Source organism: Nematostella vectensis, chromosome 1 (genome assembly GCF_932526225.1).
Source record: "Nematostella vectensis chromosome 1, jaNemVect1.1, whole genome shotgun sequence".
Classification (NCBI taxonomy): Eukaryota; Metazoa; Cnidaria; class Anthozoa; order Actiniaria; family Edwardsiidae; genus Nematostella; species Nematostella vectensis.
Genome location: NC_064034.1, coordinates 17593772 through 17621276, shown reverse-complemented (window position 1 = coordinate 17621276; position 27505 = coordinate 17593772). Strand labels below are relative to the sequence as shown.

Genomic DNA, 27505 nt, shown 5'->3' with positions numbered 1-27505 from the left:
AAAAAATATACCGCGCAGGAAAAAAAAAAACGTGACAATTTTAAAGGCTTATAATGTGTACTTGGACGACGAATGACTTGAACATCTTATTCTAAATTCTTAAAAAATTCTTCATGATAAAGTATTTCATAAAATCGATTATGTAATATCTTCCCACTGTAGCTAGGTTAGAGGTCGGGCTTCATCACTACAAAGTCGAAGTTGAACAGATCAGGCTGAAAGAGAGAAAAGGTTTCATTAAGAGGGATAGCGGATTTCGATACTCTATTTTGTCTCGCTCAATGAGAAAGTAACCTTCTAAACAGATACCTAATAAAAACTCAAATTGCATTCCTGAGCATGTAATAACACATGTGATACTATTATTTTTATTACCTGGATTGTTGGAATAACCGCCGGGGCGCTTATTTAGTTTTTTATCTCCCTCGGGGGGACATAGAAGGGACGTTACCTTTCCACCAACATACACTCCTCCTCGTCATCGTATTTTATTAAATGCAAAACCAATAGACGAGGCGCTTATTTGGGGCAGTGGAGGTGTGCTTATTCGAGAAATGACGGTAACGACCATGACGTCTGTGAACCTACCTGACCAAAGTGTTTACTTTTAAAGTTGTTATCACTCCAACGGAATGGTTTTTGCTCCTGAAACAAAATATTATTTGTTTTCAGCCAACCTTATCTTTAAAACAATAATTGTATCTGCTTATCTATCTCAAATATATCCCTATTCAGCATTCTTACGTTGCACGGTGGATTGGGTCGAGTTGATAAGCGAACAGAATGTTGAGCCGATATTAGGGGGGGGGGGGGGGGGGAATTCAACATGGTGTCGAACGCTGCCAATTTTGCCAATCGAACTGAAGACGATATTTAGGGAATAAAAAGCCGCCATTTTCTAGCTTAAATTCAGCAGCACGCATCAACATGTTTAAGAAAGGTGGTTTAAAATAAAAGAAGAGGAATTGCATTTCGATATTATTATAGCCCCAAGAAATGTTAATTAAACGGTGGTTCACCTGGTGTGTTGGTCCACTGAGGGCGTGGCTTGTAAGAGCGAGCGCCATACTCAGATCGGACACCTGAAAACAGGGGAGAATTCCTTTGTTTTCAAATAACTGACAGTTTCTCGTGCACAGCAGTCAGGCTAGCTAATCAATATTGCGTGCGCGGAATTCCCCACCGCCTTGTACCTTGGCATCGTAGCAGCCCTTCGGTTTAGGCTTGGGTTCTATCAAGTCACCACGTGCGCAAATGGCGTTCCAGGGACTCCCCTGGGAGTAGGGGTCGTGCTGATAATCGTTTGACAGCATTAGATGCTTCATGCTGCTCAGGTCTTGAACCTGTTGTTAACAAAAAAAACAACTAAGCAAACAATGTGTAAAATCCTGGGCCCGGTTTCTAGAAAGAAGGTTAATGCCAACCCGGTTAGATAAGGTTCTCATCCAATTTAAATGTCGAGATAGCCATACTTATCCCTGGGTTAGCGCTAACCTGCTTTCTAGGAACAAGGCCCCGTACTTTTTTTATACAAACAATGTATTTTGGCAATTTTAAATCAGCTTTGTGAAAATTCATAAATATTGTCCATATGTTTTCTTGTACTGTACGCTTGGTTTGTGCAGGGTTGTTGTCACGTGATAGGTTGGTTCAACATCAGAGAGCGCCTATTGTTTTATGTCCATTTGAAGTTCCAACTATGATAAAACACATTGTTCTTGGTCGTATCGTTTAAGAAATCCCCCATATCACCATTATACCGCGACAAACTTTTCTACTCACTTTGCTTTGATCTCGGCGGAATATCTTGGCGCGCGGGGCAAGCTGATACGAAAACTTCTGACCGTGCTTCTTAGCAAAAGCAGGGTACCCGCTCATGTTGTAGATCTGAAGACGACAGAACAAGGACGCTCAAGACTCATGTACAGCGCAACATCTTGTTGGCGAAATGTTGCGATTATGTCATGCGTACACACCCCAACGACATCAAACCTCAGCCACGAAGCATCAGCGGTGCGTATCTATTGTGTGGGCGGGGCAACGCGCGACCCACGGCACCCAAATTTTAGTCCTTTCTTTATTAAAAATTCACCAAATAATCAGGAAAGCCTGTGTCAATATCGTTACATTACCAGCTCGTAGAAAGGGATGTTGTACGACGGCCAGTATCCAGCGCGGAGAATTGGTGTCTGATCTCCGCTGGCCACAAGACTAAGCATAGAAACCAAACGATTAAAAGTTATCTACGTCATCCCACTCATTGTACGGTCCACATGACTCATAATACGTCATCCCACTCATCGTACCGGTCACATGACTTATTTCTACGTCTTCTCATTGTACAGGTCACATGGCTCATTTCTATGTCCTCTATCTTATCGTACAGATCACATGACTTATTTCTACGTCATCTCACTCACGTACAGGTCACATGACTCATTTCTATGTCCTCTCACTCATCGTACAGGTCACATGACTCATTTCTAAGTCCTCTCTCTTATCGTACAGGTCACATGACGTATTTCTACGTCATCTCACTCATCGTACAGGTCCCATGACTTATACTACGTCATCTCAATCATCGTACAGGTCACATGACTCATACTACGTCATCTCAATCATCGTACAGGTCACATTACTCATTTCTACATCCTCTCACTCACAAACAAGTCACATGACTCATTTCTATGTCCTCTCACTGACGTACAGGTCACATGAGTCATTCCTATGTCCTCTTACTGACGTACAGGTCACATGACTCATTTCTACGTCATCTCACTCGTCGTAAAGGTCACATGACTCATATCTAAGTCCTCTCGAGGCCATTTAATGCTATTGCAGTATCTCCACGGGACGTTTGATATCGGATTTGGCTACAAAAAAGTCAAGTTAAACTTACGAGTTAAGGTCTGATTTATAGATTTATAACATGCCAGAGTAATCGAAAATGCCTTTTTTGTCTATTTCGCTTTACTTGATAGTTTTGTCTACAAATATTATGCACTCTATAGCGAACCAAGTGGACCTCCCGCCGTTTTGTGTGTGGGGGGGGGGGGGGGAGGGAGGGTGGGGAGACTCACCTCCTGCGCCCCCTCTCGGATACTGGCGTGTAGAATTAAAGACAACAGACAAGAGGAGGACAGGAAGATTGCATTGTGTAGGACTGTGCCGTGATTGAGAAGGCCCAATTTACGCCATTCCAAATATTGTTAACATTGTGCTGAAAATATCGTTATACCGAATATCATTATATCGAAATTTTTCTCCATAACGGATATCATTATATCGAGATTTTTCTCCATACCGGATATCATTATATCGAGATTTTTCTCCATACACTTTGCAGTAATTTTGCCAGGACCGGGCATTATGATCGTTATATAATATCGAGGTCGTTAATGGATTTTCCACTGATCAGTACTAGGGGTTATTATTGATGTATTTTCTTCTCAAACTTATTTCTTAAATCACAAGCATTTCTAATTTTAAAGCAAAACTGTTTGTATAATTATATTTCTATATTTTCTTAAATTTGAGTTCTTCAGGGCAGACTAAAGAAGGTGAATCGTTACAAGCTTATTTACATCAGAATAGTGGCGCGAGACGCAAAAACATTACAACTGACAAAAACAACGCGCATTTTCTAAAATAGCGCGCGCTGGATAAAAAGAATTTACACATCTCTACGTGGGTTCCTACTACAAAAAAAGTCATCACTATTAAGACCCCGCGGATAGATAGACTTAAGCCGATAAGCCCACTGGCCTTCCCTTTCCTTAAGCTGAGCCTCAGAGTTACACTTATCTATAAGTTGTACCATAACATTATTAAGACCTAAATGATTTTCGCAATGAAAATGTTGATAGATAAGGTCATCCTTAACTCTTTCACTTAGCGGTAAACTAGGGTGCTTATATAACCTACTTTTATGATTATTAAAATGCTTACGTATTGCTTGCTACACATAGAGCAAGTAATGAGATAAACAAAAAAATCTGAGTTACAGTCCAAGTCAAAATTAATGACATTTTTCTTATTAGTAACCGTACTGCGAAACTCCCGCCCTGTCTTAAGAAAGTTACACACCCTACACCTATTACCATACACTTACCACAACCTATAACCTGAGTACTATCCTCTTTAAGAGAAGAGTGCACCAACATATCCTTTAAACTCCTAGGTTTCCTATAAGCCCCCATAGGTACCCTACCAATAGCACCCCAACATCTACTAGAAGATTCTAGAACTGGCTGTAAATTACGAAGAATACCAGGTAAATTAGGTAAAGCTGGATGAAAAGTGACTACAAAAGGTACACGATCATTCTTACCTTTACGCCTGTCCTTCAATGTGTCGTCCCTAGGAATACGTCTAGCCCGGTCAACTTCCCTCCCCACAAATCTGCTGTCATAACCCCTATCAACTAAATAACCTTGTAACTCTAATACCCTCTTTTCGAAAGAAGAGTCTTTCGAACATATCCTACGAATACGTAGTGCCTGCCCAAAGGGAATGCCTTTCTTACAAGCAGACATACTTATTAGTAGGCTTACTATACAGATCTGTAGAGATAACCCCATCCCTAAGAGTAAGTGAAACATCCAAAAAATTTACCTGACTAGTAGACCACTCAAACGTAAATTTTATAGTTCTATGTATAGAGTTCATGTGAGCCATAAACTCTCTTAGAGCGTCCTCACCTTCAGTCCAGATCATGAAAATGTCATCGATATACCTACGCCATAAATAAGGCTTAACTGTAGAAGAGTCTGTGATTTCCTTTTCCACTTTAGCCATAAAAAGATTAGCATATGATGGTGCCATCCTAGTATAGTACCTATAGCCGTACCTAATACCTGTAAATAATGCTTATTATGAAATACTAAGTTATTATTCTCCAGGACAATGCGAGCTCCACAAGGTCCTCAGTAGGAATATAATTACCTGTTATCTTACCACGTTTGTCCAAAGCGGCTTTAAGAGCCTCCAACCCCTCATCATGGGGTATGTGGGGGTAAAGCCCAACCACATCTGCTGTGACTAAGATAGCCCCCTGAGGTAAAGTTCCCATATCCCTCACTTTATTAATAAAAAAAATTTTTAGTATCCTTAATATGGGATGGTATAGATGGCACCAAATCCTTAATATGATAATCTACAAACTCAGATATCTTTTCAGTGCAAGTATTACACCCCGATATGACTGGCCTACCTGGGTTACCCTTCTTATGTATTTTAGGAAGGAGATAAAAACGACCTACCCTCGGCTTACCATTGATGATAAGATAATCTAGAGTCTTATCATCTATAAATCTATCAGCAGACAACTTACGTACCCTTCTATTTACTAGCTCCGTAATATACTGCGTGAGACTCTTGGTTTCCTTATATACCTCCTCGTCACTGAGCTGTCTTAGTGCCTCTTGAATATACTTATCCTTATCCATGAGCACTACCCCAGACCCCTTTTTCGCCTCCTTTATAACTATATCCTTAGCATACCTTAAATCCTTAAGAGCTCGGCGTTCATCCTGTGTCAAATTACTATAAATCTTACCTTGTTTGGTTGAAGATAAGATCTCTTCCTCCAAGGCTTTAGCGTACGCCTCTATAGCAATTTCGCGACCTTTTTCCGGACACCAAGATGATTTTTTTCTAAAAGCTGGGGTTTCTGCATCTACGGCATCCGGATCATAAAAAAATTCCCTTTACCTTACGCCTAACGAAATCATTAATATCCTTACGTAAAGCAAAAACATCCAACTCATTAGGAGTAGGACAAAATTTAAGACCCTTAGAAAGAAGAGCAACCTCCCCAAGTTCCCGGCTAGATAAATTAACAACTACATTAAGAGCCATAGTAGACTCCCCCACTGTACTAGTAACCGTATTAGTATTAATAGTTTCTGGAATAGACCCAGATAATGTTCTAATAGTATTGTCCATACTGTAAGCCTCGTGCTCTACGTCTCCATCAACCATGTAGTCTTGCTCCTCACTATTCATCGCAATCACCTCATGCGAAGCACCCAACGTGATCTCTTCATGATCCACTGTCGTTTCCATAACATCTACTATCTCTCTTCTATAAAATCTTATAAACGCATCTTATAAGACATTTCCTTGTCTTTTGTGTAAAGGGGAACGGTCTAAAAACCGATTGTTCGATTTAACAAACCTAATGGGATGTGAAGTGTTGTTAAGATTTAGTCCACGACTGAGCGTTCTCACGAAGAGAGAGAGAGATCTTTGCTCCCGCTCTTTGGGTCTTTCTGGTTAAGGTGACTTGTACTAGTTCACTTCAGCTTAAAAAATGGTGCAAGAAGTTAAAATTATCTATTGTGACTTGGTGAGTTTAAGAAAAACTTACGCCAGCATACAAGCACAATACAGCGAGTATCTCAAGTTTTAAGAGTTCGGGGGCCCTGAGAAAGAAAAAAGCAGTTACTTAATTAGAATAAGTAGGCAATGTGTTTATGTCTATTTAGTCCAAGTCAGCGGGTCAATGATGCTTGGATCGTTTTGGTAAATCCTGACTATTCAAAAAGCGAGTGCAGATGAATGATGACTTTTATCCGAGAAGTATTACAAAAGACATTTTGTCTGTTATAGAAGATGATTAATCTAACGGTTTCGAAGACCTTGTTTTGAGATTTTTAAAAATTTTAAAAAGTATCAGTATCGTTTTAGGCTGAAATAAGGTGGATATTTAGGGACTCTTTAGGGTCTAACATGAAGACGAAAATTCGACCTCTTTTTCTCGTTTTTTCATGCTGAAGCTGTGCACTGACCAAACAAACTCAAACATCTTTCTAAATAATGTTCGCTTTTCTCGTTTTTTCATGCTGAAGCTGTGCACTGAACAAACAAACTCAAACATCTTTCTAAATAATGTTCGCTTTTCAATGGCATGCGCTGTTTGAGTTGGTATTTCGCAAATGCGAAAATATTTTCGTAACCATAAGCAGATGTACATGATAAGTATCTCTTTTAAGGACTCCAATTCCTACATTTTTAGTGACATGCTTCCCCAGATCTCTGATTCATGCATTCGGTTTACCCTCCTACGCAAACGGTAGGTCCGCTTCTACAAAGGGCAGTTGGTTACCACTGCGAGTTTTGACGAAACCAAGCTTAAAATTCTGGCTACGGGCTTGTATCGTTATGTTTTTCCTGTACTTTTTAGTACAAATATAACACTATGTGGGTGAAAATTCGAACCAGCAAAGGACAATTAGATTTTGCCTGGTTCTCAGCAGCGTGGCCAGGGTTTTTAACAGGGGGCCCAAAAGGCCCTTTCAAGGCATTTTCTCCTGGCCACCCCCTGGCTACGCCGCTGTTCTTTAATATATTTAAATTACCAAAAGATCACCAAAATATATACATGAAGGAGCTTGAAGTAATCAACAAAATATATAATTTCACCCTCTCATAATTCATGCATCTTTATGGGTCTTTCTTAACAAAGTGCGCTCAATAAGTAAGCTTATGCTTACATACGCATGGATCTGTATTTCTATAGTCAAAAGGGAAAATCCCTCCAACTCGTATCAACAACATCCTAAAATATATTTTCAATTCCTCAGTTAAATAAAACAAGACCACTTGCGCATGGCGATAGGGTCGAGTGATGGAAGCGACGCACGCCCCCCTGCACCACCTTCGCTACGTGTGGACGTCCGTCCCGTACGGTCTGAGGTGGGTGTTGGCCTCCATCATGGTCTTTGTGGTCGTCTGTTCCGTATGCGCCAACACACTGGTACTCTACCTGTACAAGCCAAAACCAATAATCACCACCAGACTGCAGGGCCATCTTACCACCAAGTACTTTGTCCGGAGCCTGGCCCTGTCCGACCTCATGTCCGCTCTGGTGGCCATTCCACTCCTGCTAGCAGAGCTCACCACTGATTTCCTGTCCAGTGATCTAGTGTGCCGTGTCCACAGGTATTTCCAGATTGTACCAATCTTCATTACAATCACCAACATGGTAGTGCTGGGATTGGAGAGGTATCTGATCATCTACTACCCACACAAGGCGCCCAGCAGGATAGCATGCAAGAGGATGGTGGTGGTGGCCTGGTTCGTGGGCGCTACACTTTCCGTCGTACACCCCGGGTGTACCAGCATCTTGAAGACATACCCCATCGACACCGGTCAGTACACGCGGCTATGCATACTCGGTGTAGACACCCTCTCTAAGACACTCAACCTCGTTATCGCCATCTTGGTCTTCTTCATCCCTGCCCTTACCCTGGTGGTCATGAGTATTCGCATACTTATGTACTTGCACCGCAAGCGTCGCCAGATCTACACTGAGGCACTACAAGCTCAGTTACATGGCGGCGTCGGTCATTCTTGCGTTCTTCTGCCCATATCTGTTTTCCTTCATGTACACGTCTCTCATTGCCGGCAATTTCATCGACACGACCATCGCAGATGAGTACACAACTCGCATCGTGGGAATGGTCATCAGCTTGGTCACCTGCATGGTCAATCCTATCGGAGATGAGGCAGAAGGCTAAAGAAGCTTTCCAAGATCTATTCTCACAGATCCACCACATGATAAAACGCGAGGGGAATAGTAACGAAGTGGGGTTTGCCGCTAAGGCCCCCGCGGTGATAAAGCTAAAGCCGCGTGAACCGTGATATGCAACCGAGGTAGACGACTAAGAGCGTGTCATGTAGCCCATCAACCCTTCCTAAGCACAGTCCATACCTGACTGATATTACTCGTTGATGATCAAAACATCGTATATTATTGGTAGATTATTGTTGTCATTAAATATCATATAATCGTAGTTTTTTTATTTTACATACTTTGCCTATTATTAAAATATTGTATGACTATATTGTAACACTATTAAAGTATTCTGTTTGTGTGGTTACTGTATTGAATATCACGTGGTAACCCCCCCCCCCTCTTTAATTTCTAACACATCCTTGACTGTTACTGTGTGCAAATGCTTCTGAATTTGTATCTTCTGACCAATATTAATTTCACTTTTACAGTCCTTCAGAGCTTGCACTACTGTGCTTGGTCTATCATTGCTCTGCTTTTGTTAAAGCTGTCACAAAGCTCCCCGCCCTTACTCATCGTACAGCTCAGATGACTCATACCTTACGTACAGGTTACATGACTCATATCTACGTCATCTCACTCACGTGCAGGTCACATGACTCATTTCTACGTTCTCTCACTCATCGTACTGGTCACATGCCTCATACTACATCCTCTCACTCACGTACAGCCCACATGACTCGTTTCTACGTTCTCTCACTCATCGTACGGTCCACATGACTCATTTCTATGTTCTCTCACTCAACGTACGGTCCACATGACTCATTTCTACGTTCTCTCACTCATCGTACGGTCCACATGACTCATTTCTACGTTCTCTCACTCAACGTACGGTCCACATGACTCATTTCTACGTTCTCTCACTGATCGTACGGTCCACATGACTCATTTCTACGTTCTCTCACTAAACGTACGGTCCACATGACTTATTTCTACGTTCTCTCACTCAACGTACGGTCCACATGACTCATTTCTACGTTCTCTCACTCATCGTACTGGTCAAATGCCTCATACTACATCCTCTCACTCACGTACAGCTCACATGACTCGTTTCTACGTTCTCTCACTCATCGTACGCTCCACATGACTCATTTCTATGTTCTCTCACTCATCGTACGGTCCACATGACTCATTTCTACGTTCTCGCACTCATCGTACGGTCCACATGGCTCATTTCTACGTTTTCCCACTCATCGTACGGTCCACATGGCTCATTTCTACGTTCTCGCACTCATCGTACTGGTCACATGCCTCATACTACATCCTCTCACTCACGTACAGCTCACATGACTCGTTTTTACGTTCTCTCACTCATTGTATACGGTCATAACATGGCTCATACTACGTTCTTTCACTAACGTACAGCTCACATGACTCATTTCTACGTCATCTCACTCAAGTACACCTCACACGACTCATTTCTACGTCCTCTCACTCATCGTCTGCCCCCCCTCCCCCCCCCAATCCCGAGCAAATGCAAGAAGGTTGATTGGCTGTTGTAAAATGACAGATATCATACTCACGGTAGTATCTGATTGGCTGTTATAATACACCATATATCATACTCACGATGGTATTTGTTCAACAACCCATAGAGCGTTGTCCTCAATCGTCTTGTTGAGCTGGATTCGCTTGAGATCCAAGACCATGTACTGGTTATTGTATGTACCTGAATATCCAAGACCATGTACTGGTGATACGACTTCGTGACGTTCAAGTAATTTTTAACAACATTCACGCAAATCAACAAGGAAAAGCCTTTGATAGTTGCAAGCTCTCTCCACCAATGTGTACACTCGAGGTTCGCATATTCTTTTTCTCATTTATAGTGCCATGCGCTTGCGCGCTACTGTGACATCCAAGACCCAGTCAGCCAATAAGGGCGCGAAAATTACAGGTTTGAATGACAGAAACTTCAAAGCTAAGAGGTTTGGGTCATATTTTAGCGCTATGGTGATTTTCTCGCTATGCTGATTGGTAAGTATAATAAACGTCAATAAAATATTTCGTTTCCCATATCTTACTTCATCACTACCATAAACCGTCAAAGTAGTTAACGCGTCGCATAGTTAACGTCAATAAAATATTCAGTTTCCCATATCTTTCTTCATCACTTCCATAAACTGTCAAAGTGACCACAGTAGCGCGCGTCGCATTGTTACATTTCCGATAAATCACCTGAGTTGTACTGTCCCACTATATCAGCCCACTGGCGGCCTCCCGAAGCCATCACGTTAGCCAGTCGCACACGATGCCAAGAGAGAAGAGACTCTGGGGTGACATGCTCGTAAAGGGTTTTGTTTAAAATGCCGTTGGTGGTCTGAAGCATCATTAACTTGCTGAAGGGGGATAAGAAGACGTTTTTCATGGAGGATGGTTGTGGTGATAACGATTAATGTTGTGGTGGTGAAAATGCTGGTGGTGTTGATGGTTGTAATATGATGACGAATTTTTTTAGTGGACTAGCTTGTAGTGACGTAGCGGTGTGGTTGTAAAAAGGCTTATTAGTTGTATGCGTCCCTCTACAACTCGAGTCGTAGAGTGTAAGTCATCCTACAAACCCGTAGTGTGATAATTCAGGGCTAAGACATGCCGTAGGCAGGTCGCATACGACTAAATCGTGCTGTCTAAATCGGATTTGATAAGCAGCTTGCGCAAACGTTTTGGGTGGCACACTCAGGGTTTTTGCGGCAAAATAAGAACAACAAAAAGCAACTTATTTAGCTCATGTATAAGCCAGAAAGTATCTTTTTCTCTGGCGTGACGTGCGCAGTCATTTCTGTGTTTATTTGGATGATGGTGCTGGTTTGTGTGAGATGATACATACTGACCTGTCCATGATATAAAAGTCATCAAGTGACTCAAGGCATCCTGGGTAGCTAGAGAAGGACATCTTTCTAGACGCTGTGAAACAAGAAAGGTTCTAGTCCAGTCATCTTGAGCTCAAACCCGGAACAAATTAGTATAGAAGAAATTTCAAAGGAAATGAAACCTTTAGTTATTTATTAACATACCAAAAGTCCCCTGGAATCCCAGCACGGCGACATTCCGAAAAATGAGATTCATTTGGAACGTTCGGAAATTTCGCTGCATGGAAACGAGGCTGAGAAAATAAGTGCATTTTCTTTAATAAAAACATCTCAATTTTAAAGTAAATAGGTCTAAACTTAGAAATAGGCTTTATTGATAGTATGCATACCATTGAAACCTTGTTTGATCCTATATTTCTGGTCAAAATATACCATTATGCAGTCAGGGCGTTACAAAGAGAAAGAAGTGAATTCTAAGGCACAAATCGGGCTTACCGTCGAGTTCTAAATATAAAACTAATGAGATCACACGCATTTGACATCTATTTGTAATAAACCTTGCGCTCGTTCGCCAAATACGTTCACCAGGACGTGATCATAACAAAACACAAACGAGCAGCGCGAGAAATGTCTTAGTATAGCAACTTTTGCGTAATTGTACTAATTTGAAAATTATTTATAGATATGAAAAAAATAGCTTTCGATGTACTTTTAGAGAACACTATAGTCTCCTGTGTATTAAAACATATCATCATCTTCATTCGCTGTCATCAAGAACCGCGCTTCTGAAAACTCCATCTTGCTCCCACAGTTACAGCGAATCATCTTTAGCCCTGTGGGCGGCTGGCAGATCAGTCGTCAAAGGAAGCACTTGGTTGCCGCTAAGTCTCCTGCCCAAATCTTCAAGCTGCATTCCATCATCATCCGCCCCCCTGCCATTCTTTGACTTGTAGAAACACTCGAAGACTATGATACTTTGCCGCAGCTGATGAAGAGAGAAGGTTCTGGGACTGAATTTGATGGCCTCTGGTCGCAACTTTCTCGTTATATTTGCGGTAGCGAAGAAGGTTGAGACTTTCTCCTCATTTTCCTCCGTAGAGCTCTGCAAGGGCTTGCTTATCAGCTTCTTCAACCTCGTCCGCAGTAGACATCACCGCGTCAAAAACTTGTGAAAGATTTCTGAAGGAGAGAGAACACTCGTACTTCTTCAAAGAAGCAGATTTCCCAATACCGAACGGTCTAGACATGGTGTCACAGCCAAGGATTGCATTGAGAAACAACACATTCTGACATACTGCCGGGCCGAGATCCGCCTTCACTTTCTTCATATTCCAGACTGCTAGTATGTGCATTGGGTTCCAGACGGAGAACAGATCGTGGCCATCTTCTTGCGTGTAATAGAACAGCATAAGTCAGTATCTTCCCCGACAAGTACAGTGGCGCAGCTTGCAGCAGAGAGTTTGTCCTATAGGTTACCAGCTAGCGTTGCCTTTTGGGGCTGGCAAACGGTTACGGGGTTATCAAAAAGCGCCGCTGGAAAGCTGCATTTCTCATATCTAAGTACATCTCAGGCGTGTACATCTCAGGCGCGTACTTGGCGGCCAAAAAGTGGGTCATTCTTTGAATCTTTAAATCCTATGCTTTTTCCATATGATACCTATGACCGCGCAACCCCCGTCTGCCAATCCTGGGTACGCGTCTTGTAGGTCAACGGCGGTGACGCAAGTGATAACCAGCCTCTGAAACAAGAGCTGCGGATCTACTTGAGCTCCGTCTCCCTCTATTCTTACTGATGTCTTAGTAGCTAGTGTCATACATTGATCAGCTCGCTTGAAGTAATGCGTAATCACAGACTTCCCGACCATAGCGGCAATTATGTGACCTTTTGCTTGAGCTTTATCCGCGCGTCCCCAATTTATCTGCACCCCAGTCATGATATTATTGAGAACTGGATCTTAGATGAATGGGATTTTGCCACCAGCTAGTGTCTCCAAGATGAGAATTGTGTAATTCATGTCACGATTCTGTCAAGAGACAGTCATGTCTTAATTCTGTTCACTCGAATCAAACCTTATGCCAGTCACCTCTTGCATGGCCCAGTCGGTTTCGGCGCATGATGGCATCGAGATGGCATCATCCATGTGATTCGCTGTCGCTCGTCCATCACACTTCCTCGTGTTAGACCTCCAGTTGTATATAAAAAAATGCTTTCTGAATGGCAAAAAATACACTTAACAGCATTATGGATAAAAATTACCGTAAAGTTCTGAACCATACACTATTTTGAGAATGAATACATTAGCATGAATAGTTCCAGGGCTGATTGAATTGCCGGGATTTACCTCGAATTAGAGACGAAGATTTATATTCCGTCCTAGTCCACAAAACGTATCGGGGCTCAGTTAATTCCAGAAAAGTACCCAAACCTGGGGTTTAAAATGATAAGGAGTTGACTCCCCCGTTTTGGAAGCTTTGATTCTCAGTCTGAAATTTCCAGGTGCAATTTGAACGATTGTCTTCTTTCTTTAAGTCCTTTTTACTGACTGAGCTGTAATGTGAAATGCGTGTGACACATTTCACGGCGCCGACAAGTCCGGTACGGAACCCTGGACAAATACACCCCAAAATGCCCTGCGCTGCTTTTACCTCGAAAAAAAATATCCTGCATAGCAAATAGCAAAAAAAGAAATACCCCAAGAAACCCGAGATAAAATATCATGCACAGCCAATTAAGCGGGAAATAATACCCAGCACGGAACAAAAAAAAAAGAAATAATAACCAGCCCCTTCCCCCTTCCCGACCACCACCCTAGAATACCAATGGTTCTTCCCCTATAGGTAACAATAACAAAGGTTACTGTGAGCTCGAGTTTGACTTTTTTAATACAAAATGTATTTTATGTAATCAATTTTTTTTTCAACTCATTCAAAACACGCAGTACCAAACGGCAAAAGCCTTTAGTAAAATAGTCCAAGTAAAAAAGCTAAAGTAAACTCTTTTCGGCTAACTAGAAGCATTTCTTGACCAGAAATAATCCCGTTTTCTTGGGATAACTGTTTTGAATACCTCCAAAAAAGCTGATCTGCTTGGGTATCTATAAATTATCAATAAAGAGAAGATTTTTATTTAAAGAAAAACGCACTCCTATCTTTCCAGCCTCGTTTCCATGCAGCGAAAAAGTGAATCTCCGAACGTTACAAATAAATCTCATTTTTGGGAATGTTGCCGTGCTGGGACTCCAGGGGACTTTTGACATGTTATTGATGAATAACTAAAGGTTTGAATTTCCGTTGAAATTTCTTCTATACTAATTTGTTCCGGGTTAAGCATATTTTTCTCGTAAAATGACTAGACTATTCAGGTAAAAGTACACAACGAGAGGGGTTCACCAAGTAAACAACGAGAGGGGGTCACCAAGTACACAACCAGAGGGGGTCACCAAGTACACATCGAGAGGGGGTCACCAAGTACACACCGAGAGGGGTTCACCAAGTACACAACCAGAGGGGGTCACCAAGTACACATCGAGAGGGGGTCACCAAGAACACAACGAGAGGGGGTCACCAAGTACACAACGAGAGGGGGTCACCAAGTACACACCGAGAGGGGTTCACCAAGTACACATCGAGAGGGGGTCACCAAGTACACAACGAGAGGGGGTCACCAAGTACACATCGAGAGGGGGTCACCAAGTACACAACGAGAGGGGGTCACCAAGTACACATCGAGAGGGGGTCACCAAGTACACAACGAGAGGGGGTCACCAAGTACACAACGAGAGGGGTTCACCAAGTACACAACGAGAGGGGGTCACCAAGTACACATCGAGAGGGGGTCACCAAGTACACACCGAGAGGGGGTCACCAAGTACACACCGAGAGGGGGTCAAAGTTACGTGGTACCTGTGCTCTCGTCTCTCAGGTTTAGATGATAATGCTTGTAAATCCTTAACATAGCACTGTAGGGGAACCATCTGGGAAGTAAGATGCGAAATCATAAGTAGAATAAATGGTGGAACTTAGAGATCGCTTTCATATGTACGATGACACTAACTGAAATTTTCAATATTCTACGATCTCTCGTCAATAACTTCCAACTGCTTAATCTCTTTCAGGCTTCATACTGACATTCATACTAAAGCAACTACGGTGTGTTTTTTTTGTATTAGTCTACGCCTTGCAAAAATGTCGGCATGATTTAAAAGCATTTCAGTGCTGGCCAACGAATCCAATTCAAGGATTTGAATGGCGGAAGCCAGGAGGCGACTGAGACCCTGTCCCCACGTATCCGATTTTGTTTGAAAACGCAACCTTTTCGTTCAATTTTCAAAAAGATCCGCGTCCACACGAAGCGTTTTTATTTTGATACGACCCGTCCCCACGAAAACGCAGAAACGATACAAAAACGATAACAAGCTCTACAGCGCATGCGTACTCGCGCGCCAAGTGGACTGGACCTGAGTTATCATGCCATCGCTTTTGAAAGGTTCCGTTTTCGTCCGTGCCCACGGCACCAAAAGGGTATCGTTTTTAAATTGTTCAACTCTGGAGATCGTTTTCAAATCGTTCCGTTTTCGATCATTGTTTTCGCGTTTCCGTGTGGACGATACCCGTATTTGTAACAAAAAAGGTTGCGTTTTTAACCGAAAACGGATACGTGGGGACGGGGTCTTAGCTGTTCGAAATAGTCGGCCTCCTCCGAAGTCTTCGTTAGAAACCGAGACTGAATCCCTAAGACTCTCGCGTTTTTTCTGTGGTCGACAAATTCCTTTGTTAAGGGGGAGGGGACACCCGCTCGACTTATCACCACAGGAATCCCGAGCGCCTGTGCTTTTTCCCTGCCGCTTTCTGGGCAAAGCGATGCCTGCGGAGGAGGTTGGGCAAGAGACTGAAAACTGCAGTGGAAAGCAACGTGGATGGAAACAGGAAAAAGCTGGGTACATACGTGACATGTGACGCAAACAGGTTCTCGTAGGCAGGAAGAGCCTTGATCAGCACCGAGCAATGTCCACTCATAGCAATCTAAACAAGACATACATTTCTTCTATAAGCACTCGAGAGAAAGGCAACCTGGAGCGATAAGGCAGGGCACGATGATGCTTCAAACAACCCAAACGTTTTCACGATGACTGTTTAAAAAAAAAAAAAAAAAACTTTAAATAGGGTTTAACGATTCTAGGGATGAGAACTTTAAAACAATTCAAGAGGAATATTTTCATATTTCGGTATTTCTAACGTTTAATAACGCACACCCTTGTAAAAGTCTGTAACAGTACCAGTATGGCTGGGAGGGCTTTTATTTGCTAAGGTGACAGACGCCATTTTTCTTGTCCCGAATCTATAGATAAGCTAGCTGCTGCCCCCTTAGATGGGAAATCAAGCCCTAAGTTATTTTTTGTCCGTTATTGCTTTGTTCAGTTTCATACTGTGTGTCTAAAATGATTATCCGGGCGTTGTTAGGAATTCACATTTTCGACGATCTCTTTGTCGCTCATCTTATTCCAGTCAGGCACACGTTCTGGCATCAGCTCACCTTTTCGACGATCGCTCATCTTATTCCAATCAGGGATACGTTCTGGCATCAGCTCACCTTTTCGGCGATCTCTTTGTCGCTCATCTTATTCCAATCAGGAATAGGTTCTCGCTCATCTTATTCCAATCAGGCATGTGTTCTGGTATCAGCTCACCTTTTCGACGATCGCTCATCTTATTCCAGTCAGGCATACGTTCTGGCATCAGCTCACCTTTTCGGCGATCTCTTTGTCGCTCATCTTATTCCAATCAGGAATAGGTTCTCGCTCATCTTATTCCAATCAGGCATGTGTTCTGGTATCAGCTCACCTTTTCGACGATCGCTCATCTTATTCCAGTCAGGCATACGTTCTGGCATCAGCTCACCTTTTCGACGATCGCTCATCTTATTCCAGTCAGGCATACGTTCTGGCACCAGCTCACCTTTTCGACGATCTCATTCTCGCTCATCTTATTCCAGGCATACGTTCTGGCACCAGCTCACCTTTTCGACTATCTCATTCTCGCTCATCTTATTCCAGGCATACGTTCTGGCACCAGCTCACCTTTTCGACGATCTCTTTCTCGCTTATCTTATTCCAGTCAGGCATACGTTCTGGCATCAGCTCACCTTTTCGGCGATCTCTTTGTCGCTCATCTTATTCCAATCAGGAATAGGTTCTCGCTCATCTTATTCCAATCAGGCATGTGTTCTGGTATCAGCTCACCTTTTCGACGATCGCTCATCTTATTCCAGTCAGGCATACGTTCTGGCATCAGCTCACCTTTTCGACGATCGCTCATCTTATTCCAGTCAGGCATACGTTCTGGCACCAGCTCACCTTTTCGACGATCTCATTCTCGCTCATCTTATTCCAGGCATACGTTCTGGCACCAGCTCACCTTTTCGACTATCTCATTCTCGCTCATCTTATTCCAGGCATACGTTCTGGCACCAGCTCACCTTTTCGACGATCTCTTTCTCGCTTATCTTATTCCAGTCAGGCATACGTTCTGGCATCAGCTCACCTTTTCGACGATCTCTTTGTCGCTCATCTTATTCCAGTCAGGCATGTGTTCTGGCATCAGCGCTTTTTTCAGATCAAGAAGATCTCCAAATCCATTCACGACTTGGAACGCAAACTTGCCCAGAGGCTACAAAAGGGACAGAACGTGATCTCCTAGGGCAGGCGCGTATCCGCAGGAGTTGCTAAGTGGGGATGCACAGTATTATTAGGAAAAGGATAGTATTTGATATCCCCGGAAGCCCGACGACCTGGGTACCCGAGGATGAGTATTTGGCGTTTTTTTGCGGAAGAGGGGTATGGGGAGGGGGTGCTGTGCGCACAAAAGTTCCAAGACTAATCAACAATAAGGCGCTGTTTTCGGCGTCGTAAATGGATACTTACGACCAGACAAGGAACTATCTGCGAATTGTTCAGGGGTGTAACATTTTTATTGGATTTTTTGGGTAAAAACCCACACATGAATCATTAGTTTTTCTTGTTGACAAAGCTTAAAAAGTCTTAAACCTGCTAGCTGCTTTGTTCACCATTCACAGTAGCGAACTCATTAGATCGGAGGCCATTATTAGTATATACACATATACACCCTTGACACTTCAGGGCCGTAGCAGGGGGTGGGGCACTGGGGGCAGGTGCCCCCCCCCCCAAAAAAAAATATTTTGAAAAATTATAAGGAATTGACCAGAAGAGGCGTGGACGTGCACCCCCCCCCCATTATTTTCTTCATGTTTCTGTATTGTGTCCCAACAATTTCCAGGACTGCTACGGTCCTGCAATTGCTTACCTTGTCTGTTGCTGGATATTTTGCATATCCCTCCATTAGACCTGTGAATGGTTGAAAGGGCCAATAAGGGAAGGGTTATATCCTTGCGGCGGTGGGGCAGGGAACGACGCTCCATAAAAGTAGACAGTGTGTGATTGTCCTATTTTTTAGGGTATTAAGTTCTACCAACTACTATCCGTTAGGGGTACTCAAAGCTTTTTAACCGATTCTGCTATCCCTTAGGGGTCTCACACTTTTTTTTTACAGTAAACCACAACTCAACTGCGCATGTAATACTTCGGTAGGCCTGACTCTTAGGGGTAAAAATTGACCACACCCACTCAAAAATCAAATTTGGCTGGCTATCACCACAGTCTACCACAGTCTGTTTTTATGGGAGTTTCCCATGGATGATATGCTACATGAAAATCTAATTCAAGGTTACAATGTTACAATTTTTTACTGTACCATCATATTGGGCTAGAATATTTCTCATTTGTCTCCAGAAGGGACTTTTTCTAGACTCTGAGGCAATCATCGTTCGCATCCATGTGTCCTAAGATTGGATTAGAACATGCAATTGAACTCGTCATGTTACCAACTCAAGCAAACTTGAATGTTTAGATGTTTGTTTGCCTAACCTGATCAGAGAAGAACTTTGCTGCTTTGGCAATCAGTGGATCATCATCGGATTTGAAGAATATTCCAAATACATTTTCATACTGATAATTAATATGTCTACAAAGGAAATTAAATTTGGTTAGGAACCAATAGACCTGATTTTCTTTGATCCAACGTCACATCTGGCAGAGCTCCAGCAGGCTTCAAAATAGGGGGGGGGGGGGGGGTTGGAGGTACGATACAGAAACATTTTAATGTTTCATTTTAATGTAACTTAAAAGTAAATATGGGGGGCACATCAACGTTTCTGCTGGTCATTTCCATATATTTTTTCAGATGTGGGGGAAGGGGGGGGCATATGCCCCCAGTGCCCCACCCCCCGCTTTGGTCCTGTCTGAACATAAAAAAGATAATTCCAAAGATAAAAGCAACAATTGCTATATAGTTAGCTAAGGAGTCAATTCAATCATTATTTGTTTTATTGATCTAAAGCATAACTCTGATACTTTTCTGCATTTGAGATGTATTAAACTAATTTATATCAGATGGAGGTGGAGTGTTGAGTATTGACAGACAGAATTTTTAGAGGGGGCACGATACAAAAACATTATGAAAACATTGGGGGGGGGGGGGGGGCACAGCCACACAGCTACTGGTCATTTCCTTATAGTTTTTGCGCCGCACACCCTGGTAAAACTCAAGCACATTTAATAAATGTACAGTGGAACCTGGATTTTACGATATGCCTCGGGAGAAAGAAAATGTATCGAAAAATCGAGGTATCGTTGCAAAGAGGTCCTCGATTTTACGATATTAAAGAAAATTCATTGAAAATATCGTTGTAGCGAGGTCGGCTTAATAATCAACTTTAACAAAATAATAACAGTTAAACAGTCTGCAGCTACTTTTTGTAATCTGGAATCTGTATTATAACAAGGTCTGTCAAGTCAAAAAATCGATTAACGTACAGTACAACGTGTGGTGCCTTGAGTTTTTGATAGACATAATCAGTAATATCTTTGTATGGAGGTCAAAATTACGCTTGGGAGAAGAGATTTGTATCGTAACATCGATAATATAGTTGCATCCAATATCGTTAAATCGAGGTAATTGCTTTTACATTCCACTGTATTTGAGCCGGGAGAAAGGAACGCCATTGTAAAATCGAGGTTATCGTAAAATCCAGTATCGTAAAAATCCAGGTTCCACTGTATCAATAGGCCATTCCAGCTATAAGTTTGCACGCGCTTTACCATAGAAACCTACCTCAACTACCAGAATGCTACGCGCCAAACGAAGCGCGCGCTGCATGACGGTAGTTGAGGTAGATTTCCATGGTGAGTGCGCGCGCATGCTTATAGCTGGAATTGCCTATTGTCTCGTTACCTTGCTGTTAAAGCTCCTTCCAGATACCCTGCAGCATACATGAGCGCAACATCATCAACAGGCTCCACCCCTGTCCCGGACACGACGTCCAACACCGCCCACCTGAAATGTATTCAGGGGGTAAGAATAAGTCTACCAGTATATACATTTTGCCAAGGAGGAGAAGTCTGCTGCAATCATTATTTCGCTTTTTATGGCTCTAGAGCTTTGTAAGTCGGGAATTTCCACGTAAACTTGCAGAAATTCGTGTTTACTACTATTTTGCTGGCAGCCATCTTGGAAATGGAGCCTAGTCCCTAACGTTTTAGAATATCACAGGTCTCCGGCGCGCTCGCCCCAGGCTCTTTCAGACCATTCAGAAAAACGAAAGCGATTGATTGATATGAAAAGGGGGGATTGTCTACTTATTTTTTGCCCTTCTTTTATTTGTTGCGATGGGTAAATCCGAGACTTTCCGAGGCGCCGAGACCCGCGTTTCAGAATCCGAGCCCGAGACTTTTGTCGAATTTGGGAATCCGAACCAAGCTTTCCGAGCTTCTTTTCGGATAACTTGCTCGAGGTATGTCATAAACATCAGTTGAAAAAAGAATAAGTAGAGTTACAATACAATCTTGCTACAGGGGAACCCGTAGCATGGTAAGAAAATAAAACAGATAGCGTTTAACAAAATCAGAGATTCCAAGGTTGCATTTAAAAATCCGAGACTCCGAGACCCTAAAACTTTGAAAAAAAAAAAAAAAAACGAGACTTAGAGACTTGCGTAAAAAACGCCGAGATTACGAAAATTTTTGTGAAACTTTAGAAATTTCGAGGTACCCATCGCTACCCCTATTTGTTAGCCCTAAGGGGGAAAGCCACATAGCATATCTCCAGCACTACACGTGAGTCTCAAGATATTTTACCTCTTCTCCGGCTCTCCTGTATGGAGTAGCAAATCTCCCGCTTTGAGCGTTTTTTTATCGCTTCAAAAAAAAATCCTTCTATAGAAAATCGAAATTTTGCCTATTTTCTTCAGTGATGAAGAATAATAAGTCCTTGTGCAGCGTCATTTATCGAGCACGCATGCGGGATCTATATTGTACATGGGGGAGAGGGTGTAATATTTCTAGTTGTTCCCATGCTTGTTAATAGTGAAATTTGCTACAAGGCACGTATACAGAAGTTGCTGCAGCGAAAGTTTATTAATTTTTGTGTATGCCTTTTTAAGAGCCCAATTCTACTTTAAAAACAGAAAAAAGTTGACAACTGATTGGGAGTCTTGAATTACTTTGTGAATCAATCTAAATTTGTGTTTCATACAGTCAGGATCGCCATAATTCATCTCATGAGTAACACCGTATTCTCACCCCGTTGTGTTAATGTTATCTTGGTATAACCCATAAGCCACACCTTTCTGAGTATCAACTACACCAAACTTGATGCTGTATCTGAAAAGTGAACAAGAAATGTGAACAGATTATGATTATGGTTAGATTTCCAGCAAATATTGATTTGCTCCCAATCATTGTGTGTTGCAAAATGTATGTGTCCTCTGGGTAATCCTCTTCTCTTCTCTTGGCTTGGATTTCTTTTTCTCCCTGACTTCCGGAGTGTAACAAGAAAGACAGAAAATAAGTTACAAAAACACACATCAAGGATCTTGTAAAACTACAAAAAATCCCAAAATCCGAGAAAACTAGAAAGGGGTGGCGGGGGGGGGGGGGGGGGGGGGGTTTGTGGGTCAAGGTCAAACTCGGAAAAAAGAAGGAAAATTGGGGAAAAAATGATGTTCCACAAATTTTTTTGTAAATATTGTGCCAAATGTTGATAATAAAACCCACGAATATAATATTATATGGTGTCGAGTTCTGTTTATATGTTGATTGTTATTAAAATAAAGAATTTGACAGGGGGGCGATGGGCCCCCCTCTATCCAGTTTTTATCGGATTTTTGGAATTTCTTAACTTTACAGAATCCCTAATCTAACTCCTCATATTCTAAAATAATGAAAACTTTTATAGTGATGAAATCTTTTGTTTATCAAGCTCTGATTTCTCATTCTGGTAATCATGCTCTCACCAACTCGGGTTTGCAAGATTCCAAGACTTGGAATAATTAAAATCACGCCATTGCCTATGTTCATTCTAGCCAATCTTTTAAATGATTAGAGTAATACGAAAATGTTGTCAGTTTCCTTGTTAAAGCAGACACATGGTTCATAGATTCATATGCCTGAAGGATTTTCTACAGCTTTTTATTTCTAGAGCATTTTTTCTGAGAGAGCAATCTCTAATTCCGGTAACCCGTCTTACCCATGACCGCGGTTGTAGTAGACTGTGGCGTTCGTCTCGATTCCATCACATCCCAACAAAAACATGGGCAGTACTAGAAGCACAGCAGAAAGCATGGTGATCAAGTCTGTAGGGATAGCTTGTACCCAGAAGCTGGATAGGAAAATGAATAGTATTGTGACTGACAACGAAATAAATATAAGCGACCAAGACCAAACAATAACATCATAACATAAAGTGACGAGCCGCTGACCGGAAACAGAGCATACTTCCGGGTCATCCTTTCTTTGTTTGCCAATTTATCGCACTCTATTTATTTGTTACACACAAAAAAAGGATCAACAGCCTTATGATTTTAAACTAGAAACACGAATCGTACGCTACAATTATTCTTTATCAAATATAATTTAAAATACTTGTTCGAATGAGTCGAAGTGAGTTCCAAGCCCTCAACGACGCATATTTATTATTTTTTTAATCCACCATTACTGAAAAGCAGTTAATCACATGTCACGCGTACTTGGCTATACATCCATATCAGGCATTTTCGTAAACAGAAACATGTGAGGGGCTGTGAGGGAGTTGAAACGCGTAACAGCGTAACGACAACCTGTGACGAACTTGCGAATCACTAAACACCTGTGTCACAAGTTATTCCCATCATCCGTATCTTTCCAGGGCAGTGTTGATTGAACTAGCTTTGTTTATTATGCGATTCTGCTTGATATACAAATACCCCTCGGCCTCTATATTTCAGAGACTTCCCCATACCTGTCAACCTCCGAAAATCACAAGGCTTGAGAATTTGTTGGGGGGAGGGGTGGGGTATATTCCTTTTGGGGGGAAGGGGTGGGTTTAACCTTGCAGGCGTTTGCCGTATAGAAAGCTCTCACGAACAAATCCACTTATTGATCTCATGAGGGTGTTAAATCAATTGCGCTACAAAAGGGAATTGATGTTTCATATATTTTTTAAAAAAATAAGCAAAATGACGATTTTCTATAGAATAATTTTTCGGAAGCGCATTTTTATGTGCTGCTATAGAATTCTGAATAAAATTCCATTTTTTTCTGTCGTCATCGTACACGTTGCCGTCGTCGTTGCTTAAGGTCCCTAATTACCTTAAAATTGAATTGAAAGGCAATATCTGGTGAACTATTCGTTTTACGTCGTCCTTGTAAGCCCATTTGCTGTAATTGTTATGTTCTATACATAATAACTTTTCCCATGGGTATGACTAGCAGAGTTATTTCAAACACCGTATTTGCAATGCTAAGAACATTCTTTATTGTTATACACCTATTTCAAAAAAGGTTGTCAGTGCAAATGGCGAATGGCAAATAGTAAATGGCAGTTCTAAGCCCGAACGGTGCTTCTGGGTACTAATCATTCGTAAAATTAAAGGTGTTAAATAAAGTCTAGCAATGTCAGAGACATACATTGATGATCTTTAATGGATAATTGTTTGATTTATCCATATTCTTCAGCATTTATTAGAAATTTAATGAGACCCATGGTTCCTTTCGGTCCTAGAACTGCCATTTGCCAATCGCCATTTGCCGTTTCGCATTGACAACGTTTTTTTGAAATAGGTATATACAATAGCTGTTTTTGTGTATTTTTTATACGACATTATTGATGCGCAATAATTTTAAGCCTTAAGCCTTTTAAGATTTTAAGCCTTAAAATAAGTAAAAAAATAAGAACGACTCAGTCAACGGAAAATTAGCCGTTCTTATAAAGAAAGAGTGTAGTAGTTCGTACACAAACAAATAAAAAAGGCTCGTTTTCATGTCTGCTTATGTCTATACCACCGATGTCATCAGTGGCATCGCTTGATTGCGACATGCGCGTTCCATGCACACACTATATTCTGTATCCATTCTGTCACATAATTATTTACTTACTTGGACGGGTCACCTGCTCCGTTGCATTCTCATTGAACTCTCGATCTTAGCTAGAGGCTTCGATTCGGTATAACAAGATTGAACTAAGAAAGCGATTTTACTCTAATGGAACGTCGAGTTGTAGTTGTAGTTGTTCTCGCCGTAATGGCGGCCGTGGCGGTGTCAAAAATGGCGGTAGCCACAAGTCTTCATGAACGACACGAGCGGCTTATGCGTCAACATGAGCGGCATGGTTTTTAGGCCAGATCTTGGCAGTCACAGAGCTTTGGTGATAACATACATCACTTATACTCAAGAAGGCGTTGTTAATCCAACCCAATCCATACCTGTCAACTCTCCCGCATTAGGCGGGAGTCTCAAGATTTTGGATCCCTTCTCCCGCTCTCCCGCGTTGAGCACCAAATCTCCCGCTTTTTAGCGATTTTTATCGCTTCCGAAAAATTATTCTATGGAAAATCGTCATTTTGCCTATTTTCTATTAAAATATTAAAAACATAATTCCCTTGCGCAGCGCAATTTATCTAACACCCTCGTGAGATCTATAAGTGGATTTGTTCGCGAAAGCTTTCTCGGCAAACGCCTCTCAAGCCTTGAGATTTTCGGAGGTTGACAGGTATGCAATACGTTTATACCGGAGATAACCTCACTGCGTACGTGAACAATACCCGGTTTCCAAATGTCGTATCTTTCATCGCGACCAAACCATGCTAGGTATAAAATCACCATGCCGAATAATTCCGACTGTATGCAAAGCAAGTACATGATGAGTTTCCATGCCGCCCCGCACTCGACTACAGCACCTGTCCCGAACCTCACTACACTTGTTGCTGGAAGCGATGGCATCGCTACTAGTTTAGTGCTTGTTAGTCTCGCATTCTTGGTAGCTGTTTGGAATTGGTAGATTTTTTTGGGAACCAACAATTATTACAAGGGCAACATTTATTATAGGAAGTAGAAGTTGGAGCTGTCCCCTATTGTAAAAGATTTGTCTTTACAAGCCGTAAGGTTATCTTTTGAAATTCATTCGAAGGAGCACCAGTCAGATCAGTGTACTTTTCGTATTTAATCAATTAGCTGCTAATAACTGTAACAGTTGTCTTTACTTACAAGTGGTTAGATTGTTTTTTGTTTTTTTTTCAAGAGAGATTATATATGTTATATAAAGTGTCTTCGTAGGCGTCAGACCTCGAATTACTGGGGGGAGGGGGCACGAAACTTAAACATTAAGAAAAAACGGGGGGGGGGGGGAACAGCCACACCCCTACTGGTTATTTCCTTGTATTTTTAAAATATATTGAGGGGAGGGGGGCACAGATACACCCCTACTGGTTATTTCCTTATATTTTTAAAATATATTGAGGGGAGGGGGGCACAGATACACCCCTACTGGTTATTTCCTTTTATTTTTAAAATATATTGAGGGGAGGGGGGGCACGGGCCCCCGCAGGGTGGGGTCCAGAGTATTAATTCACTGACCACAGATCCGAATTAAGTAATCGGCATCTTAGCTCTGGTAACGCAGATAACTAGATCCATCTAGAAACAAAACAAAGGGTCAACCGGAGTCGTACCCATCTTGTCACATGAGCAGCGTGAGGTACGGACCTCTTGGAGCCCCCTCTGGACACGCCCTTGAAGAGAGAATTTTTTTTTGTTCTGATGCGCGAGAAATTTGTTCCGGATATAAGCTCATGGGGCAGAGGGTGTAGGGGAACCTTTATCTACCAATGTAATCATTCACAAAATATATAATATAATAATGCAATTCTACTTCTTCATTTTTATTTCAAACAATTGTTTTCTGAAAGGATAGTGCTTCTTTAAAGCGTGTCGACAGAGCAAAAAAAATGAAATTTTCAAATTCTCAATATATAAGCTCAAGTTTCCGCATACAAGGAGTTCCTCTGACCAAAATCCTAATTCCAAAATTTAAAGAAATTTAGAAGATATGAAAATTAGATATTAGCGAGCAAAGTTGGCTTAATTTCTGATCAGAGCCCGACTTCTCCCTACAAACGAGGAGAATTTATATTTTGAACATTTGAAAATTGCACTTCAAGCCTCATATCTCGAAGACGAATCCATTAGAGAAAAACACTTTTTGATATGTTGGTTAACATGACATAAGGAACCTCTGTGCAAAAAATCAAGCTTACCGAAGTTAACCAGACCTTATTTTGGGAAAACTTGCCTTTTTTTGCTCTGTCGAGCGTGTCTAGAATGGAACGTCTTCGAAGAAAAATGCTGTTAACGCTAAACCAAGGAGACCAACACAATCTCTTATGCAATGCAATGAAATAAAAAATATGAATGCGAACAATAAATTAATTTCAATAACCTTCTCTTGTTTTATAATTGAATATTTCGTTCTGTTTATCTCTTAAATGCACTTTGCTTTATTTCATTTCATGAGATATAAAAATTCGTTTCAGCTCCTTTGCGGCGCTGCAAGGCATCAGTCATGGAATCACTAAACAGCTTTAAAGTAAATACGACAAAAGCGGGAGATTTGGTGCCCAACGGTCAAACCAGACGAAATGTTCGTGTATCGAATAATATTATCTTTAATTTGTTTACCGAATATATCTGTAATAAAGCCAATTTCTTGAAGTTGTTGTCATAGATTGATCTGG

The 27505-nt window shown here is 41.7% G+C and overlaps 1 protein-coding gene across 1 annotated transcript; it reads right to left on the bottom strand.

Moving 5' to 3' along the window:
• Nucleotides 1-38: 38 nt before the first annotated feature.
• LOC116605973 (phospholipase B-like 1) lies at nucleotides 39-23197 on the bottom strand. Its single transcript, XM_048730685.1, has 18 exons — nucleotides 22987-23197; nucleotides 22041-22121; nucleotides 20695-20796; nucleotides 19329-19425; nucleotides 19156-19243; nucleotides 18709-18749; nucleotides 17929-18054; nucleotides 16334-16410; nucleotides 15292-15362; nucleotides 11410-11482; nucleotides 10757-10917; nucleotides 10148-10247; nucleotides 2133-2211; nucleotides 1783-1887; nucleotides 1194-1343; nucleotides 1020-1082; nucleotides 589-645; nucleotides 39-215 (listed from the first exon to the last, which is right to left on the bottom strand). The coding sequence occupies exons 1-18, from the start codon at nucleotides 23079-23081 to the stop codon at nucleotides 168-170; spliced, it is 1614 nt and encodes a 537-aa protein (XP_048586642.1). The 5' UTR covers nucleotides 23082-23197; the 3' UTR covers nucleotides 39-167.
• Nucleotides 23198-27505: the final 4308 nt, after the last annotated feature.